Here is a 21,622-nt window from a genome sequence, read left to right on the forward strand (position 1 = left end):
CTTTCAGTCCTGTATAAAGGCTTGAAGTAAGGCTTGTTGCTTTCAGTCCTGTATAAAGGCATGAAGTAAGGCTTGTTGCTTTCTGTCCTGTGTAAAGGCTTGAAGTAAGGCTTGTTGCTTTCTGTCATGTGTAAAGGCATGAAGTAAGGCTTGTTGCTTTCTGTCCTGTGTAAAGGCTTGAAGTAAGGCTTGTTGCTTTCTGTCATGTGTAAAGGCATGAAGTAAGGCTTGTTGCTTTCAGTCCTGTATAAAGGCATGAAGTAAGGCTTGTTGCTTTCTGTCCTGTGTAAAGGCTTGAAGTAAGGCTTGTTGCTTTCTGTCATGTGTAAAGGCATGAAGTAAGGCTTGTTGCTTTCTGTCCTGTGTAAAGGCATGAAGTAAGGCTTGTTGCTTTCTGTCCTGTGTAAAGGCTTGAAGTAAGGCTTGTTGCTTTCTGTCATGTGTAAAGGCATGAAGTAAGGCTTGTTGCTTTCTGTCATGTGTAAAGGCATGAAGTAAGGCTTGTTGCTTTCAGTCCTGTATAAAGGCATGAAGTAAGACTTGTTGTTTCCTGTCCTGTGTAAAGGCTTGAAGTAAGGCTTGTTGCTTTCTGTCATGTGTAAAGGCATGAAGTAAAGCGTGTTGCTTTCAGTCCTGTATAAAGGCATGAAGTAAGGCTTGTTGCTTTCAGTCCTGTATAGAGGCTTGAAGTAAGGCTTGTTGCTTTCTGTCATGTGTAAAGGCATGAAGTAAGGCTTGTTGCTTTCTGTCCTGTGTAAAGGCTTGAAGTAAGGCTTGTTGCTTTCTGTCATGTGTAAAGGCTTTAAGTAAGGCTTGTTGCTTTCAGCCCTGTGTAAAGGCATGAAGTAAGGCTTGTTGCTTTCAGTCCTGTATAAAGGCATGAAGTAAGGCTTGTTGCTTTCAGTCCTGTGTAAAAGGCTTGAAGAAAAGCTTGTTGTTTTCTGTCCGGTGTAAAAGCTTGAAGAAAAGCTTGTTGTTTTCTGTCCCGTGTAAACGCTTGAAGTAAGGCTTGTTGTTTCCTGTCCTGTATAAGATGTTGAAGTAAGACTTGCTGTTTCCTGTCCTGTATAAGATGTGGAAGTAAGACTTGTTGCTTTCTGTCCTGTATAAGATGTTGAAGTAAGACTTGTTGTTTCCTGCCCTGTATAAGATGTTGAAGTAAGACTTGCTGTTTCCTGTCCTGTACAAGATGTTGAAGTAAAACTTGTTGTTTCCTGCCCTGTTTAAGATGTTGAAGTAAGACTTGCTGTTTCCTGTCCTGTATAAGATGTTGAAGTAAGACTTGTTGTTTCCTGTCCTGTATAAGATGTTGAAGTAAAACTTGTTGTTTCCTGTCCTGTATAAGATGTTGAAGTAAGACTTGCTGTTTCCCGTCCTGTGTTATATGTTGAAGTAAGACTTGTTGTTTCCTGTCCTGTATAAGATGTTGAAGTAAGACTTGCTGTTTCCTGTCCTGTATAAGATGTTGAAGTAAGACTTGCTGTTTCCTGTCCTGTATAAGATGTTGAAGTAAGACTTGCTGTTTCCTGCCCTGTATAAGATGTTGAAGTAAGACTTGTTGTTTTCTGTCCCGTGTAAACGCTTGAAGTAAGACTTGCTGTTTCCTGTCCTGTATAAGATGTCGAAGTAAGACTTGCTGTTTCCTGTCCTGTATAAGATGTTGAAGTAAAACTTGCTGTTTCCTGCCCTGTATAAGATGTTGAAGTAAGACTTGCTGTTTCCTGTCCTGTATAAGATGTTGAAGTAAGACTTGCTGTTTCCTGCCCTGTATAAGATGTTGAAGTAAGACTTGCTGTTTCCTGTCCTGTATAAGATGTTGAAGTAGAACTTGTTTTTTTTCCTGTATAAGATGTTGAAGTAAGACTTGTTGTTTTCTGCCCTGTGTAAAGGCTTGAAGTAAGTCCTGTTGCTTTCAGTCCTGTGTAAAGGCTTGAAGTAAGGCTTGTTGCTTTCGGTCCTGTATAAAGGCTTGAAGTAAGGCTTGTTGCTTTCTGTCCTGTGTAAAGGCTTTTTGCAAGGCTTGTTGCTTTCTGCCCTGTGTAAAGGCTTGAAGTAAGGCTTGTTGCTTTCAGTCCTGTGTAAAGGCTTGAAGTAAGGCTTGTTGCTTTCAGTCCTGTGTAAAGGCTTGAAGTAAGGCTTGTTGCTTTCGGTCCTGTATAAAGGCTTGAAGTAAGGCTTGTTGCTTTCAGTCCTGTGTAAAGGCTTGAAGTAAGGCTTGTTGCTTTCGGGCCTGTATAAAGGCTTGAAGTAAGGCTTGTTGCTTTCTGTCCTGTGTAAAAGGCATGAAGTAAGGCTTGTTGCTTTCTGCCCTGTGTAAAGGCTTGAAGTAAGGCTTGTTGCTTTCTGTCCTGTGTAAAGGCTTGAAGTAAGGCTTGTTGCTTTCTGCCCTGTGTAAAGGCTTGAAGTAAAGCTTGTTGCTCTCTGTCCTGTGTAAAGGCTTGAAGTAAGGCTTGTTGCTCTCTGTCCTGTGTAAAGGCTTGAAGTAAAGCTTGTTGCTTTCAGTCCTGTGTAAAGGCTTGAAGTAAGGCTTGTTGCTTTCAGTCCTGTATAAAGGCTTGAAGTAAGGCTTGTTGCTTTCTGTCCGGTGTGAAAGCTTGAAGTAATCCTATGATTGTGTGCTCAAATCCCAGATCCCTCCTGATTATGTTTCATTGTCAGCGCCCATGCTGGGGATTTCATCAAAGTGTAAATCATCTGAGATGTTACTGTAATGCTGTTCAGAGCAGGCCAATATACCTGGCAATTGGTTGCTCAACGGAAGCCATGTTACGATTCCACAAGTTGGGGAAAGACCAGGTTCCCACTGAGAAGCAGGTACCCCTGGAAAGGTTCCCACTGAAACCGGGTGGGATTTAATGCAAGTAGTTGGTAACAAGTTAATTTGTTACTAGCATGGTTAGCCCCCAAGAGCCACACACACCATGACATTGTTTATTGTTGAGACAGGCCATCACATATATACAGGTATTGTAAAAACATATTCATTTACATATATACAAGACTTGTTGAACCCAATTTAATTATATATGTACTGGTTTATTTACATATATACAAGCTGCTCTGCTGGTTACTGAAATACACTCATACTGAAAAAAACACTCAAAGAAGAAAAGAACAAAAGAAAATTGAAAATGAAATGCACAAATACAGGATGAAATATGGAAAGAGGCATGAAAATGACCGACTAGAGACGATGGAACAAAGGATGGATGACGCTTGTGGCCCCCAAGCATGTAAACTAGTGGTCTTGGCACAGGCGCAGAGTGCTGGCCTGGTTTAGTTACAAGGGTGGTTCAGTTTACGGCAGTAATTAACCTCTAGTTTGGATACATGCTATAAAGACATTTGGCACTTAGTACTAAATGAAATTAATTGTCACCACCACTACTGTGTATGGCCTCCTGTAGCAGGGCTTCAGACAACACCATCTTTTTCACTCAGTCAAGCAACTTCCTACTTGTTTAAGATCATTCCCACATGTGTTTTGGAGTTGGGTTTGTGCAGGCATACCAACCATTACTATTACCAGGATATTATTACTATCAAGAGATCATGAACTTCATGTGTATTGTATTGTTTGGTTTAATTTTTCTGTTTCCTCATTTCAGGAACAAGTTTTGTATGAGAAGGAAGGTCTGAATGTGAAGAAGATCAATTGGACGGACAACCAGGATTGCATTGGTAGATAGCTCTAGATAAATCTAGGATTTAATTGTTGCCCCTGATTTGCTCTTCAGAGTTGTAATGAAAAAATAATAGACGAGCTGATTGCTACTTCAGTGGGCTCATTTTAAATATATCAAATGTGTTGTTGCAGTCTTCCATTTGTTTAATGTTATGTGTGCATTTTGTAGGTCTGTTGCTATTTTATGAGCTTAAATCTTAAAAGGTGTCATGGGTGTCTGTTATCTAAGGGGCAGTAAGTTGATGAGACCTTCAGCTGGCAGCTTCATTTGATCATGGCCTACTCAGGTTCATACCTTGGCATCTCTTATTATTTATAATCTTATCATTTTAGAGTACCCTCCTCTAAGCTGAAATGCTGTGATTACCTGACTAATTTTCAATTTGTAAAACTGAACTTTTCAAAATGTAGGTTTAATAACAATGTTTTTCTAGTTTTTAATGAACTGACTTTAGGACAGATATATTTTTAAACTTTTTTTCCCTCCACAATAGTGTGCATGTTCCTTCTTGCTTCGATCGTAAACCAGTGGAGAACAATGTAGATAACATCAATCACCCGAACACACCCTCCAACCACCTCACTTCCAGCATGCTCCTGTACTTCACTTTTTCCTTCATCGCCTGCAGTGAACAGATGTGTTTGCTTCCACTCCACAATTAGGATTGGATTTGTTTGTCATTTCAGTTTGAATTGAATATCTCCCTATGTACATTTATCAATGGGTCCATCGCTGTTCCTTATCAATAAATATCTCAAATAACGGCTACTTACTTTCCTCAAACGTTTCTTTCCCCGCCATTGTTATAACTCTCGGCACGTGAAAGCTCCGTTTTGGTTTCCGTGTTTTTATGCCTCCCTAGTTTTAACGCAAACGGCTCCATTTTGTTTAAAGTTCATTATATTGTCCATTTTCTGTTTGTAGATTTTGAGATATTATGGATGACATGATTATGTAGGAGATGGTGTCGGGGGTTGACGACGACCTTCTCCATCTTCGAAAGTACATGGACTGCCATGGGAAGAAATCAGCTTATGATCCTAACAACCTTTGCTCTGACTGTCAGGTTCCCTGCTCCTTGAAGCCACGATGCTCTGAATGTACCCACTGATCAACTGACCTTTTTAACGTTTACCTAGCTAAACTACGGAAAATGGTTCACCAACAACTACAGCACCAGACTTCGAATCCCTCTCGTAAGCCTGCGACTGTCACCTCCACTGCCTCGGCTACGGCTACGGGCTTGTCATCAGGTGGATCCATCCTTGGGGCTACCTCGTCTGGTTCGACGTCTCTTACATGGTCATCCCCCCTCGTATCTGTTTGCTCAGGAACTTGTCCCATGGGTATTACGATGGCACCTGCCATAACTACTTGTACCTCTTCAGCTGCCACGTCACCTCGCCTTCTGTCGTCTGTCATTGATGCCTGTTGGCAATTGCCGCCTTGCAGCCCATCATGTCAGTTGAACTGGATTCTTCAGGCGCCTCATCAGGCGCCTTCCTTTCTGGCTCCTCTCCCGGCACATCCTCGCGTGGCTTAGGCGCCTCCTCAAGCGTTTCATACACAGGTGGGGGCACGTTGGCCCAGTCATCTAAGGCGCCGCGATTTGCTGTGCAGAGTTGTGTCCCTTGGGCACACCAGAAACCTATGATTGTGGGTTCGAATTCCGGTTCACCCTGACTATGTTTCTAGGTCTGTCAGCACCATACCCGTGCCTTTAGTTTTCACCGAAGTGGTAAACGTCTGAGACCTGCATCACTTCAGGCTTTCCTCCCACAATATCACTCACTCACTCACTCACTCACTCACTCACTCACTCACTCACAGGGTTATCAGTCTTGGATTTTGCTTCACCCTGCTTATCCAGGTACAGGGTTATCAGTCTTGGATTTTGCTTCACCCTGCTTATCCACAGCCATTCGGGGTGCCAATTTTACCCCAACAAGCACAAGCTCTTCAGCCACCATCGCCTCCTGTTCCCACGACTTCTCAGGAGCAGCCATCGCAGACTCTGCCACGGGTCGGCTCAACACTGGTGACCTCTCCTCAGGATGCACGTATGGACATGGTTGTCAGGCCTGTGAAGATCCGGGGTAGAATAGGTCTTCAGCAAGCCATGCTTCCCATAAAAGGCGACTATGCTTGTTGTAAGAGGCGACTAACGGGATTGGGTGGTCAGGCTCGCTGACTTGGTTGATGCATGTCATCCAAATTACATGGATCGATGCTCATGTTGTCAATCACTGGATTGTCTGGTCCAGACTCAATTACTTTCAGACTGCCGTCATATACAGTCAAGTCCCATTAATCCGACATCGATGGTTGCATATGATTGTGTCGGATTAACGAGTATGTCGGATAAACGAAATTTAATAGTATCAACGTTCGTGATCGAAAATCAGATAACTACACAATAGATAAGGATTCAAACACGTTATAAAAAATATAAAATATATATTCATATTGTTATGTTACATTGTTGGCTGAATATGTTTTCTAATCATGCAACCTCTAAAGTTTAACACAAAACAACTGTTACGGACTGTATGACAAATTCAAAATACTTTAAAAAGCATAGTCTGGAATGGAAGTCGCAACTTTGAAACTGGTACCCAAAGCTTAAGAAAGCTGCTTTCTAAGTGGCTAACGTCGTCTTCCTGTTGGTCATTTCATTGGTTGGTCATAGTTCGCGAAAGGTTGTTCTGACGTGACTTGTAATGGGATGGCCTCGTCGATAGCGAGAACTTGTATCTGATTATCCCCCGCCGCGCGAAAGCGCGAAGCGGGGCATATAGTATTCACGACCGTCCGTACGTCCGTCCGTACGTCCGTCTGTCCGTACGTACGTCCCACCTGTTTGTTGCCGCGATATCTCAAGAACTAAACACTGGATTGTCTTCATATTTGGAACTATGGTGTATATACAGACTCCGCAGACACCAGTCGGTTTTGGTGACCTTGACCCCATTTTCAAGGTCACAGCAGGCATATCTGCTTTTGGAGTTGGAAAACGGTGTTGCCGCGATATCTCAAGAACTAAACACTGGATTGTCTTCATATTTGGAACTATAGTGTATATACAGACACCGCATACACCTGTCAGATTTGGTGACCTTGACCCCATTTTCAAGGTCACAGCAGGCAAATCTGTTTTTGGAGTTAGAAAACGGTGTTGCCACAAGAACAATATCTCAAGAACTAATCGCTGGATTGTCTTCATATTTGGTAGTATGGTGTACAGGCGGGGGATATTTCGTCACTCTGTGACAAATACTTGTTTTAATAAGATTGAGGTAATCTAAGCATGTGAATTATCCTGTTTTCTTTATTTAAAGCTTTAATTGTTTATTGTTAAGCAAGTTTATCTCTGCAGCTTTGTAATATGCAGCTACTGATTAATGAGTGATTTCGGTAATTCGTTGCAAATTAGGGTGTCAGAGTCGGAGTACGAGACTGTCGGATTAACGGGTCTAAATAGCACTGATTTAATTGGTTCCCATCATTAGTGTCGGATAAAGCCGATTGTCGGATTAACGAGTGTCGGATTAACGAGTGTCGGATTAACGAGACTTGACTGTAGCTGGAATATTGCTGAGTGCAGCATTAAACAAACAAACCACCATGGATGTAAGTGCGGTACTACAGTTACCACTCTCGTCTCCTCGGGATGCCCCCCTACTTCCGTTGTCATCCATCACATCTGATCAAGCGTCTCGGGTTGATTGTGTCTCTCCTGCTCGGCATTCCAGATCCCGTTCTTCGTCGTCTCCTGACAGGGTTTCCAAGCATGTGTGTTCTTTGCCGAGGGCCTCCTCTTATTGTTCGGCGACTAGTGTAAAGCTGAGAAGCAGCCACTCGAAAGCTCTAAGGACTGGATCCTGTTGATCATGGATGTCCTTAAACTCGAAGAGCCAATCCCACTGCCTTCTGCGAAATGATCCCAAGAGTATTACGCCATCTTATATGGTCCCTGTTCATCATTTTGTCGACGGTATTCCTCTGCTTTGCAGCGGGCTTTGGATAAGGTAGCCCTCAAGGATTCACTTCCCAAACCCGCCATCACGTCGTCCCGCTTTCAATTGCTTGGATATCAAATCCAACTTCAGCACCTTCCCTTGATGCAGATGATGCTAAAACTATGGGTCGTTCCTCTTCTTCGTGCCTCAAGATAGATGATAGATCCCTTATGTCTAGTGGTCCTGAAATTTGGTCATTGGTTCTGACAGTGACGTCACGAGGATTTCCCAGTCTCTGACTGAAAACATGGAGAAGTGACACAGAATTCATGTTCATATTATCACGATATGGCTGAAATATTGCCGATGTGACTTTAAATTAACTCACTCACTCATGTTCATATTGTCAGGTCACACTGTTTGACACGCACCTATTTGAGTGACATTCCTTACATATGTCCTACATGTAGATGTTTTGTTCTTATGATAAAAGATGGCAAGACTACCCAAACACACATAGCATTCGGGTGCCATGCAAAGGCATTTTTCAAACCCAATAAATGTTATAATCAATAAGTGTAGTGTTGCCACACTATAGCTATTAGAACTGAAATAATGTGCAAAAAGATGCTTTACTATTTTCCCTTTAAATGGTCCTCTTACAAGCTCGCCAAACTTCATGTAAACAAATCGCATACAAAGTCAAGGACGAAAGTAAAGGAAGTTATTCTAAATGACAATGATGAGACCTTTGATCGAACAGTTGGCGTTAAGCATTTAAGATGCGTGTTCAAGTCTGATGTTACGTGATGTATACAGCTTGTTTTTTTGTGTTTATGTCAAAAGTCAAGTTTATAGAGGAAACACCCAACATGATACCCTGGAAACACTCAAAACAAAAATTGTTCAGGAAGCAGTGCATCTAAGAGTGACTTATAATGACAATGTAAGCTTGTTTAGTCTCAAATACAATGTCAAGCTATTTGTATTTATTTCTTGCCCGTCAAGAGATCACACGTTTAATAAACATACAGCTGTATTACACATTGTGTAATACCAAAATGCGTGCTTATGTACTCTCGGAACACGTTTAACGAACAAATATTGAAAGCTCTCGACATCCCTTGGTTTATTCAACGACATTGTGTGTGGAGATGATAGATCACTGAGAGGAGCTTATGCACACTCGATGACCCCAGCAACCTTGTTGCTAGGCTGACGTCACATGGCATTGTTTCGCCGATGGATCTTGCAACAAAATTTCACAAATTACGTCATCGTGTTTTGAGACGTGATTGTAAACTTTGAGGTGCAAGGCCCCGTTCCACAAGGCGATCGTACTGTATCGCAACGACAGTCGTTTGCCTAAGTTAAGGTATGTGAGTTGCGATAACCTTAGCGCTACTATAGTTTTGTGGAACAGATGCCTGAATTCTGAAGGTAGACCGTTGTATGGTATTAAATTCATACGTTTCAACTTTTGAAGTGTTTGAAGTATTATTATGTTGGACACAATTGGATTATGCCGTGGGTCGTGTAGGTGTCAGCCTATTCACACTCAACAGTAAAATTCTAAAAAGTTATAAATGGCAAGTAATAAATAAAATACTAAACGAGCTCCCGTGTAAAACAGATTTTATGAAACTCGTGACTAGTTGTGGTATCTGACTTGCTTTCGCTCGTCAGATACCGCAACTATTCACGAGTTTCATAAAATTGGTATTACACGGGAGCTCGTTTAGTATTCTATATTTAGATGATGTAATTATTTTTTTTAATCTGTCTAGATCCATAATTCTTTTTTCAAAATTTGAAAGTGACACTAATTTTCGTTCACCAGGGAGATAATTTAGGAATTGACAAGTTATGTTGTCTCATGGAACACACCACAAGTTTATGCAAGTCATACATATAATGTGTTGCTTTTCTATCCTTTTTAATTAAGTAGAGCTAATAAACTGATTTGTCTGATTTGAGTTAAATATGTCTGAGGAGCGTAATAACTCCGGTCTGCTCAGAAATCCACACACTTGTCAACCACACCTGTGCCCAGAAATGTGGGATCTATGTGTGTGGTCCATTTGCAGAGCGCATTGACAACTAGGGGTTTCTCTACAGCGATGGCTCTTGCTGTTCATCAGACACACCGCACTTCTACGACCTCCTTGTATGAGCAGAAATGGTTATCTTTTGAGGCTTATTGTTTTCAACATGATATGGATCCCACTGTGGCTTCTACTCTGTTTAGTCTATTTACATGAGACAAAACATTTGTCCGGCGGTAACATTGCCATTAACTCAGTCCTTGGTGCCTCCCTTTCTACCCGTAGCGCCACTGCTCCTGAACTCGCCGCTATCCTACGGGGTTACCGTAAGGCCTATCAGCCCTCCAGCCTGGGACTTGGTACTGGATCTACATCACCTCCTTGTTTCTCCCTATGAACCTCTTTACACAGAAAACTGCCTCTCTTCTGTCCTTGGCAACTGCGGCACATGTCAGTGAACTCCACAAATCAAGTTTGACTGTGGTCCACATGTGGAGGTTCATCTTAGCTAACTGTGGGGCCTTTATTGCTAAAAATCAATTGCCTGGTCAGGTCAGGTGGATCACACTTTCACTATCATCCCGCTGACTAAGATCGTTGGGTCTGGTCCCCTTGCCCTGTTGGTGCATTACGTCATTATATTGAAGTCACTCATCGTTTTTGGCATCAACGTAAACGCCTTTTCCACCCGAACACCGAAGAGAGTTGTAGGAATATCTCCCAAAAATATCCTGTTGTTTTGGTTATGTTCCACCATTCTTCAGGCTCATGCCTATGCTGTTTGGATCTGCCTTGAGCTTCCCATCCACTTATAATTCGAGCGCTGGCGTTCAAAATGGCACTACACACAAACAGCTCTGTCACAGGTTGTTTTTGGCAAACCAACTCTACTTTCACCAACTTCTGCCTCCGAGATCTGTTTGTTGAGGATGTCGAGGGATTCAACCAGCTGGATCCTCTCATCATTGCGCAACAACTTGTCATCCCTACCCATAGAACGGAACGACTGCCATTCTGGATGCCCATACCGGTACACCTGCATGTTTGTTCTTTCTTTCTACGGAATGATTGCATTAAACTCCGTTTCAAGGGTACAACCTTTCGTGAGGGTAACTACGGTTGCCGATCTTATGAGTACCTCCAGTTGCAACATAATTTCAGTCCATGCATGGGCCGGACCACTCAATTGCAAATGGGGATATGCAGTTGATCCAACCCACCTTCCTACTGTGGGATAACTGTTGACGGGTGTTCATGCAAAAAAGTGATGAAAAGTTCAGGAGCATGCTGGGAGCGATGTAATCAGAGGGTGTGTTCTGGTGATTATTGTTTTCACAATATTCTACGCTGTTATATAATCAAAGCAAGAAGTAATATTGCATACTGTTGTGTCAGGATAAGTACATAAATAAGGCTAATACTCTGATTCGCTATGTTTGTTTAAATACTATGGTTTATGATGTCATCTTGAATGAATCAATGGATTTATTCTTTGTGTACTTCTTTTTAGATTTGATTGAAGGCAAAAGCAGTGGTATCTTTGACCTTCTGGATGAGGAAAGCAAATTGCCTACGCCAAAACCTGACCACTTTACCCATGAGGTGCATGGTCGAAACAAGAATCACTTCCGGCTAAGTGTAAGTCTAGAAGTGTATACATTCATATTTTGTTGCATCCTGTATAACATTAAATGGGCCCGGGGTAGAATAGGTCTTCAGCAACGCATGCTTGCCGTTAAAGGCGACTATGCTAGTTGTAAGAGGCGACTAACAGGATCGTGTGGTCAGGCTCGCTGACTTACTTGATGCATGCCATCGTATCCCAATTGCCTGGATGCTCATGGTGTCAATCACTGGATTGTCTGGTTTACACTCAATTATTTACCAGCTGAAATATTGCTGAGTGCGACATTAAACAACAAACAAAGAAACAACTTGAATGGGAAGTACTCAAGAAAGACATGTTGTCAAGCAGACCCGAGGTATCTCAACTGGGAAAAGTTATTGAGATGTTGAAACTGTTATTTGTGTGTACTACAGGTTCCTCGAAAGTCCAAGCTGAAGTCTCATCGAGAGGTGAAAGATGACCAAGGTTTCCTCATCAAACACTTTGCTGGTGCTGTTTGCTACCACACGGTATGTCATGTTTACTACAAATGTATAACATTTTATTGTTGGAGCAGCCTGATGCCACACATGATTATAATGTGGTGCAAAGATTGGTCGTGAGTTATTGTATAAGCTCAGATGCAGTCGTGAAAGTCCATGCATAAGGTAAAAAAAATATGTGAATACACAATTATAGCAAACTGTTGAGATGAAAATGTGAAAGGTTCCTAATAAGGTTCCCATCAATTAACATTATAGACTTATCAGATAAGAAGCAAAGAAAAGATCCATAGAAGACATACATTGATGTCCCTGCAATTGTTTACATTTAATGTGTAATCTGTTTAAGTTATTCCTCTGAAGAGTTCAGGTTTAAGAGAGCTTATAGCATGGTGCCTGTAGATTCAATTTAGCACTGTTAATGTATAACACAGTTATATCCTTGAATCATACAGACCACATTACAAAGCCAGATTAGCAGACACGCTATTCTTTTTGGAAGGCTAAGCATTTAGCTCACTTTGATTGTACCTGGTCAGTAACAGTGCCTTGGTGGTATTTTTTATACCCCTGACCTAAAGGGTGGGGGTAGAAAGTTATATTCCATTTGTCCCTCCGTCCTTCCAAGGATATTTTTTATGTGACCTATGACTTGAAAACTACTGCATAGATTCTCTCCAAAAGTGGGGAACACTTTTTATTCCTATAGGAGAGGTGCAGTGCGAAGTTTGATTTCAATATATGGATTTTCGTAAAAAAAAGTAACTATATGAGCTATTTGTAATTTTTTTACTAAGGATTTGTTTACTGAAACATTTTAGTGACCCGTAACTTGAAAACTATTTCATGGATTCTTATTTCTAAATTTAGGGAACAGTTTCCTTAGTAATAGAAGGGGTGAAGTGCAAACTTTAACTTTGATATGTGTATTCTCTGAAAAAAGAGGATGTTTTTTGATGTTGTGAACTTTTTTTACTTCAACATTTGTGCAACCTATAACTTGAAAACTACTTCATGGATTCTCTTCCAATTGGGTGCAGTGCAAAGTTTTGAGTTCGATAAGTGGATGTTCTGAGAAAATATTCCTTTTTTCATGTGTTGAACTTAAAAATATGTTGGAGTTGGGGTTATGAGTGAGCCTTGCTCACTTTTTGTCTTGTATATTATTACCCGTAAGTAGAGATCCTTCCCCAGTGGATGGGCACGTCTTTCAGCCACTGACAAAGTCTGTTGTTCCTTGATAGCTGTTAGATTTGTAGAAAATACAACTTATCGCAGAAATGCAGAAACATTGTGGAATTGGACTATTTTTTTTGTCAGTCAATACACTAATTGTCATTATTTTTCACTTGAATGATGCCCAAACATGTAACATGTGATTCATACATACAAAATATGAATACTATAATAAAACATAACTTGAAACAAATAATTCTCACTTTCAAAATTTATTTTGGTATAATGACTACTTAAACTATGTTTTCATCTAGCCATAAACAAGAACATTGACACTGTAAGTCTTATCCTGTTTAAGTCTTATCCAATGATAACTGTCCACAGGAAACTCCCTCCACAGCTCCCTCACCCTTGACATACGGTATTAAACCAAATCTGAAATGTCTAAATGCAAGGGATTAAAACTTTCAAAGAAAAAGAAATGAGTTTGTATTAAATTTTTAGGAGGAAATGGTTTTACCACAGAATGTACAGCAAAATTTTGTAACATTAGACGCAGAATTTGTCTGAGTCACAGCCATTTTATTTGACAATCCCTCAGTTGATGGATGATGTGGTGGCTTAAATCATTGTTGTGATGTCTGACCTCATGAAGGAACAAATAAACAGAGAAGGAAAGACATGGGTGCTGATGTAACAAGTAATTCTAGTATCATTCCTTGTGCCAATTATAATGCTGAGGTCTGGTACAGACCTGATGTTTTTCCCCCCACTCTGGACTCTTGACTCTGGACTCCCGACTTACTTCCTGCTGGCGACAGCTAACCCTAGACCTTGTGCAGTTCTGACAGTTCTCCAAGGACCCTGTTCTATCCAGTCTACACTCTTAAAGCCGATGTTGTGACGTCTAGCTCAACTCTTGGCCAGCTTATGATCTTGGACCCATGTTTTACCCTGGACCCATGTTTTACCCTGGACCCGGTACGCTATTGGCGGAGTTTGCTGGCTCCAGCTCAGATTCTGTTTGGCTCTCCGCCTAAAACAGTACTACACAGGCTTCAGCTACTGGATCAAGGGCATTTCCATCACATGGTTCTCTCGTTTTTGCAGATACAGTAAACTACTTTTATAATGAACATGCAAATAAGGAACTGACAGATAGAGCAAACTGTTTTTTGCAGTATAATTTAGTCAGAATGCTTCTAACGAACTACGTTTATAACAAACTAAAATTAATGGCCCCTTTGAGTCAGTTTTAATCGTAGTTTAGTGTACATCATGCAGTTTTCCAGGAACTGTGCAAGTGAAGATGACTCTCGGGAGGTTGGCCTTTACGGGGGATGTGGCAGCTGTTGGCATGGATCAAATACAGCAGATGCTACATAGTGAGATACTTTGGGGATTGGATGTGTTACAAGGGAGACAGTATATAGTAATCATGAAATGAAGACCTGAATCATAGCTCCGTGGGACATCCAGGCTCCAGATGTCGATCCTGTCTGCAATTTCCGGAGAAGTTGACAGCTATACATTCATCCATGACTAGTTCTTCATCTGAAGTGTCCTCCTTTCAGGATAACCCAGTAAAGTCAGTCTGATAAACTTCCCCTTCTAAGGAATGTGGGAAGACGTTGGGGATATAGTTTCAAGGATGTCACATTGGGATCATACTGTCCTCTCTCATGAAACAGACCGCATTACACAGTCAGACACATTTCCCTTTACTTTTATGGCTAACGGTTCACGACATGAAAGACGCAGTTCATTTTGAATGTACCTTTTGAGCAACAGTGTCTTAGTGTGATATTTTTTCTTTGTTTTCCAAAGGAACCATGTCCATAGGCGGCCATTCGGTAAAATAGAGGACAAAAGTATGAATAAAGTATAAAATGTTAATAAAGGTCAAATATGAAACAGACGCCAGCTAAAATATACAAAGTTGAAATAAAGGTCAAAAGTACGCAATATTGATAGTCAAATGTTATGAAAAGAAAGAACAATGTGTACGAAAGAACGTCGGTGTGCATGAATTACAGAACTCCTATAGGACATTGACAATAAAGAACGCCAGATGGCGCTGCAATTTGTAAAACATTCCGAATTTAATCGGCTTGTTCCGCTGTGTATATGATAAGTGCATGCTGAGGTGCACAATGTTGTTCGTTTTTGATTATTTGTTGTCAACGCCGCACTCAGCAAAACTCCAGCAATGACGTTGGTCTGTAAATAATGTATAACATCAATTTTATTACATCTAAAAAGTGAATGTTGTGCGAGAATTGGGCTTGCTAGGAGCTGTGTCAACATGGTAATTTGATATTTTAGTTTGTGCAACAACAACAGTACTTACTCGTTCATATTTAATCTACCAATTACAGGTCAATCACCTCATTACTGTTATATTCAACACGATTTCTTAAAACTGAATGTGTTTTCATTCCGTCTGGATCATGTTACAGTAATTCCTTCCCACAATACACTTCCAAACAGTCTGCGCATGCCCAGTAAGACGGACATGACGTCACAGTGTTTACGTTTATTAACCCATCAGCCCCGCACGAGGTTACTTTCTCCATTGTTGCAAGCCACTCAACGGTGTTACCTTCCAGCCACCCCTTAGCTTACATATATATATATCTCTATCTTCTGGGGCTGCCTCGGTGTCATATAAGCCACTCCATACGCAGAGCATGGAAGGCTACCACCAAAGAACATTACCCTATTTCGGCACTGTCTGGTCAGCACGACCAGGACCAGCTTATCTCTAGGGATCGTCCGGGACTGACATATCCCTCCCACAGCTACACAGTCCGGGTCCCTAAGACCACAGGACATTCAGTCATCTTACCCGGGTCACCACGACCCCAGGGTGTCAACCCGGGTCACCTCGACCCCAGGGTCTCAATAGGCAACCGAGGTAGCCCCCACGTTATGCCAAATGTTTGTATGTAAATATTTGTATGTAATAAAACTTCCTGCCATGTACTACATTTGATGTTGTTTGTGGCACTATGAAATTATGCAGAGATGTAAAATGTTCACTTTCCCGTGGATGGTGTGGTGTTAAAGCAACTGCAAATTAAATATTAAACCAATTTGAAAAAGAGACACTGAGAGAGTCTGAGATTTTGTTTTGAGTTAAAAACAGCAAATTTTGCCACTTATTATCATAAACCGATGAGAGTACTGTACAAAATTTTGTTTTATTTAGCAGCTCTTTTTTGAAACTGAGCGAACAAGATGCTGCCTAAAATCTGAACGACAAAAATATATATCAAATGGATTTGTATGCATTTGTATAACGTTGAACATTCGAAAAGAAAAATAGCTTGCCATAAATGAGGTAGACACCGTGCGCAATTCTCTCACAACGTTCACTTTTCAGATGTCATGAAAATGTGTGTCTGAAACATAACTTGGCATCAGAACACCCTCATGTTGCACCAAGCAAAAAGTCCCTTTCCCCGATGCCAATGCACAAACGCAACATGTATATATACACAATGTGTACATTATACATTATACATTTTACATTATACATATATGATGTCAACCCTTTTTTGGTAACAGTTAATACTTTATACATAACATTTGACTATTATTGCTTACTTTTGTCCTTTAATTCAACTTTGTATTTTTTGACCGAATGGCCGCATATACATCTCATTCAAAACCTGTTTACAAATGGGAGTTCACTACTGTATGATATGCATGTGTTTGTATTTGTCATACTCTTATATGAGGTGTTTATTTACTTTGGCAGGTTCAGTTTATTGAGAAAAACAACGATGCTCTGCATGCATCCTTACAGTTTCTGGTCCAAGAAAGTAAGAATACCCTGCTTAGAAAGTTGTTTGAGGGCATGGAGGTTACTTCTGGAAAACTTGGCTTCATAAGTGTCGGAACCAAGTTCCGAAAACAACTGACTGTTTTGATGGACAAGCTACGAAGCACAGTAAGTGTGTGATGAGGCTTCTTATGTAGTAAATGACTGTCAGATACACATATTACGTATATACTAAATTAACAGTGGAAATGTTAAATTTGTGTACTTTTTTTAAGGGCACCAACTTTATCCGGTGTATCAAGCCTAACAGTAAGATGGTGGACCACATGTTTGAAGGGGGTATGATCCTCAGCCAGCTTCAGTGTGCAGGTATGTCCTTCCTTAGATACAACTGCCTAGAGAAACAGTTTGTATGAGGTCATGTATGTTTTCTGTAGTTCATATCAGTTCTTAAATTTCTTGTACAGTTTGTTGTACAGTTGTGTCTGTTGTACAGTATGCGGTTCAGTTGTGTCTGTTGTACAGCATGTGGTACAGTTGTGCCTGTTGTACAGTATGTGGTACAGTTGTGTCTGTTGTACTCTATGCGGTACAGTTGTGTCTGTTGTACAGTATGTGGTACAGGTGTGCCTGTTGTACAGTATGTGGTACAGTTGTGTCTGTTGTACAGTATGCGGTACAGTTGTGTCTGTTGTACGGTATGTGGTACTGTTGTGTCTGTTGTACTCTATGCGGTACAGTTGTGTCTGTTGTACAGTATGCGGTACAGTTGTGTCTGTTGTACGGTATGTGGTACTGTTGTGTCTGTTGTACTCTATGCGGTACAGTTGTGTCTGTTGTACAGTATGCGGTACAGTTGTGTCTGTTGTAAGGTATGTGGTACTGTTGTGTCTGTTGTACTCTATGCGGTACAGTTGTGTCTGTTGTACAGTATGTGGTACAGTTGTGCCTGTTGTACGGTATGTGGTACAGTTGTGTCTGTTGTACTCTATGCGGTACTGTTGTGTCTGTTGTACAGTATGTGGTACAGGTGTGTCTGTTGTACAGTATGTGGTACAGTTGTGTCATGGGTTCAATGTGTGAAGCCCATTTCTGGTGTCCCCCACCATGATATTGCTGGAATATTGCTAAAAGTGGCCTAAAATCAAACTCACTTAGGTGGTTGTTCTGCCTGTTGTTCAGGTGGTTGTACAGTATGTTGTTCAGCCTGTTGTTCAATTGGTGGTTGTACAGTATGTTGTTCAGCCTGTTGTTCAGGTGGTGGTTGTACAGTATGTTATTCAGCCTGTTGTTTAGGTGGTGTTTGTACAGTAGGTTATTCAGCCTGTTGTTCAGGTGGTGTTTGTACAGTAGGTTATTCAGCCTGTTGTTTAGGTGGTGGTTGTGCAGTATGTTGTTCAGCCTGTTGTGGTGGTTGTACAGTATATTGTTCAGCCTGTTGTTCTGGTGGTTGTACAGTATGTTGTTCAGCCTGTTGTTCAGTCTGTTGTTCAGCCTGTTCTTCGGGTGGTTGTACAGTATGTTGTTCAGCCTGTTGTTCAGGTGGTTGTACAGTATATTGTTCAGCCTGTTGTTCAGGTGGTTGTACAGTATGTTGTTCAGCCTGTTGTTCAGGTGGTTGTACAGTATGTTGTTCAGCCTGTTGTTCAGGTGGTTGTACAGTATGTTGTTCAGCCTGTTGTTCAGGTGGTTGTACAGTATATTGTTCAGCCTGTTGTTCAGGTGGTTGTACAGTATGTTGTTCAGCCTGTTGTTCAGGTGGTTGTACAGTATGTTGTTCAGCCTGTTGTTCAGGTGGTTGTACAGTATGTTGTTCAGGTGGTTGTACAGTATATTGTTCAGCCTGTTGTTCAGGTGGTGGTTGTAAAGTATGTTATTCAGCCTGTTGTTTAGGTGGTTGTACAGTATGTTGTTCAGCCTGTTGTTCGGGTGGTTGTACAGTAGGTTGTTCAGCCTGTTGTTCAGGTGGTGGTTGTACAGTATGTTGTTCAGCCTGTTGTTCAGCATGTTGTTCAGCCTGTTGTTCAGGTGGTGGTTGTACAGTATGTTGTTCAGCCTGTTGTTCAGGTGGTTGTACAGTATGTTGTTCAGCCTGTTGTTCGGGTGGTTGTACAGTATATTGTTCAGCCTGTTGTTCAGGTGGTTGTACAGTATGTTGTTCAGCCTGTTGTTCAGTCTGTTGTTTCTACAGGTATGATCTCGGTGCTGGACCTCATGCAGCAGGGCTACCCATCCCGCACCCAGTTCTCGGAGCTGTACAACATGTACAAGAGGTACCTGCCCCCAGAGCTATCTCGACTAGATCCACGGCTGTTCTGCAAGGTGAGAAGAAATGTGACTTTAATGTCTGTCTGAGTCCATCATGCAGTATAATAAACAGACAAGCAAATGTCTGTAGTTTTATGTCGCTAATATTGTAATACTCGGATTATTATTTATTATCCACAGTCACTCTTCAGAGCTCTAGGTCTGGATGAAAATGATTTCAAGTTTGGTTTGACCAAGGTCTTCTTCCGACCAGGAAAATTTGCAGAGTTTGATCAGATTTTGAAAAGTGATCCAGAAAATTTAGCTGAGTTGGTGAAGAAGGTGAAAAGGTGGTTGCTGTGTTCGCGCTGGAGAAAGGCACAATGGTGTGCTCTGTCAGTCATTAAATGTGAGTCTTTGTTTGCGCTGTGGTCAGTCAGTAGAATGGTTTTAGTATATTTTTTTCCAATTACAAAAGTGAAAAAAACTTGCATAAAAGTAAATATTGCTAACAAGGTGTCTCATCCTCCTGCTTAATTTGTGGTTTGCAACAATAGTCCAAACGTTCGTTTTTTTATAAACAGTATCATGATCTTGGCATTGAAAAAGGTACACCTTTTGAACACATTTCCGCTTAGTAGTTAAAAAGTACTTGCAAAGAAACTGTCATGTGGGTCCCTTCCATGCATAATTTTTCATGTGGGTATAAGAAAAGTTGGATGCATGATGTAGGAAGCCTAATTTTAAAGTAAACGTTGTAATGAGAGATAAGAATGAAGAACATTGACTACTCCTGCTCGAGTTTTCAGTATTTTTATCGTTATATAACTCGTTTCAGTGAAAAACAAGATAAATTATCGCCGTGACATGCTGGTGAGAGTGCAGAAGACAGTTCGCATGTGGAACATGTGTCGCAAGTTCAAACCCAAGTAAGGAGTGATGTGTGCACTGATTGCTTGCTCCCCTCCCTTCTGTTGACTTGCTAGGATCTGGTATTTAATTGTCCACTCATAGCTACATTTCAAATTAAAAGACCTGAGGGCAAGATTTTGTTTTTTATTCAATATCATTGTATATATTAGTGGGTCAGGTCATAGCCAGAAGAAATGAGATACCTATAGTAGTAGTGGAGCAAAGATTGTCAAGGTCACAATTAAGGTGAATTTGAATGGTTTTTTTTAGTCATTTTTATTAAATTCCTTTTCCTGCTGATTTTTTTTAACTCTTACGCATGTAGTGGCAATATGATTTGATTACCAGTGGCGGCAATCTTTGAGCAAAAGTAGAACTGACAGTGGGTAACTACATTGAATTCTAACATATTTGGGTTATATGTTAGTTAGACCTTTGGAATATTCTTGAAATACTTGTAATTGATATGACCAGATTTTTAGTAATTGTCTTTGAAGGTCGAGGTACAAAGTGGCTGGGGGGCATAGGAATTGGTGCGGTCCATCTGTCCATACATCCATCCGTCAGGTTTCATTTCCGGAGCAGAACTCAAAATCCATGACAGATATCTTAACCAAACTTGGCACATTGATAGGTTTAGTGGTGAACTGGTGTCTTTTGATAGTTTGGGATTTTAAAAAAAAGTATTTTTTCAATTTTTTACTTATCCTGCATTACTCCTAAATGCATTAATTGCATACCTTATGACAACAAGAACAGCGCAACAGCGATGGTCCTGGGTGAAAATATAAAGTTATTCTGAAGTACCACTTTTCCGACCACCACCGCTGTCCTGTGACCGTGATCACACCTAAGGTCACCTTCTTCACATCACTGCTTGTGGCACTACAGCAAGGACGTGTCCCAGCAGAGCCCTCCTTATGGAGTAGTTGAGACCTTCAGTTTTCCTCTACAATTCTAAAATTGATCTGTGATGGGTGATGTATTCTTTTCATATTACTTTCACCATGTAGTGTAGTTTTATGGGGTTTTTATCCAGCGACGTATCTGTTGTTTGACGCCATTTTGAATTGTGTTACAATTGTTTGCCTGCCAAGTAGTCAAATTGCTTACAATTCTCAGCAATGTATGTATAACATATTCTTGTGTTCTTAAATACTACTAGCTTTGGCGTTACAGTGAGTTGCGTATATATATATATTATTGTATACATTTTCAACTCGTTAAAAATATTTTTGCCGATAGATTAATTTCAATTCTATGGCTTTCTTCCAGACCCGCTTCATGAAAAACTCTTTATTTGCATAACTTATGCGAAAATGTGAAAAAATCTCACAAAGATTATCATCCACGTTGGTTGGCTTGCACGCAGATATGCTCGCCTAACGCTAAATGTAAATAGCGTTACATTGAGTTGCGTATATACAAATGTTGTGTACACTTTCAGCTCATACTTTTGCTGATAGATTATTGTTCAATTCTACGGCATTGTTCTGAAGTGTCCGGGAACAAGTGTCATGTTCCTTGACACAGTGGTTGATTCATAGGTACACAACAGTTTCGCGGAAAGAGTTAAAGTTGGCATACAAGCACGTGCTTCTTGCTTGATGAGCGTAAAATGTGCATGCTCTAGACACAGTGTATTTCAGTTGGCTTCTGGCGTTCATATGTGCAAGTAGTAAATGGATTTCTCTCTCCAAG

General features: G+C 40.8%; 1 protein-coding gene across 4 annotated transcripts in view; it reads left to right on the plus strand.

Annotated features, from left to right (window-relative positions):
* The window catches only part of LOC124114718 (unconventional myosin-VI-like), a 163,744-nt gene that overhangs the window by 78,334 nt on the left and 63,788 nt on the right, over nt 1–21,622 (plus strand). For all 4 annotated transcript variants that reach the window (XM_046475424.2, XM_046475426.2, XM_046475423.2 and 1 more), the window contains 8 exons: nt 3,609–3,681; nt 11,201–11,328; nt 11,731–11,826; nt 16,739–16,930; nt 17,038–17,131; nt 18,954–19,084; nt 19,211–19,418; nt 19,848–19,938. In XM_046475424.2, coding sequence (XP_046331380.1) covers nt 3,609–3,681; nt 11,201–11,328; nt 11,731–11,826; nt 16,739–16,930; nt 17,038–17,131; nt 18,954–19,084; nt 19,211–19,418; nt 19,848–19,938 — 1,013 coding nt within the window. The remainder of the gene's footprint in view (nt 1–3,608; nt 3,682–11,200; nt 11,329–11,730; nt 11,827–16,738; nt 16,931–17,037; nt 17,132–18,953; nt 19,085–19,210; nt 19,419–19,847; nt 19,939–21,622) is intronic.

Source organism: Haliotis rufescens, unplaced genomic scaffold (genome assembly GCF_023055435.1).
Source record: "Haliotis rufescens isolate VD_foot unplaced genomic scaffold, xgHalRufe1.0.p SCAF_5, whole genome shotgun sequence".
Taxonomy (NCBI): domain Eukaryota; kingdom Metazoa; phylum Mollusca; class Gastropoda; order Lepetellida; family Haliotidae; genus Haliotis; species Haliotis rufescens.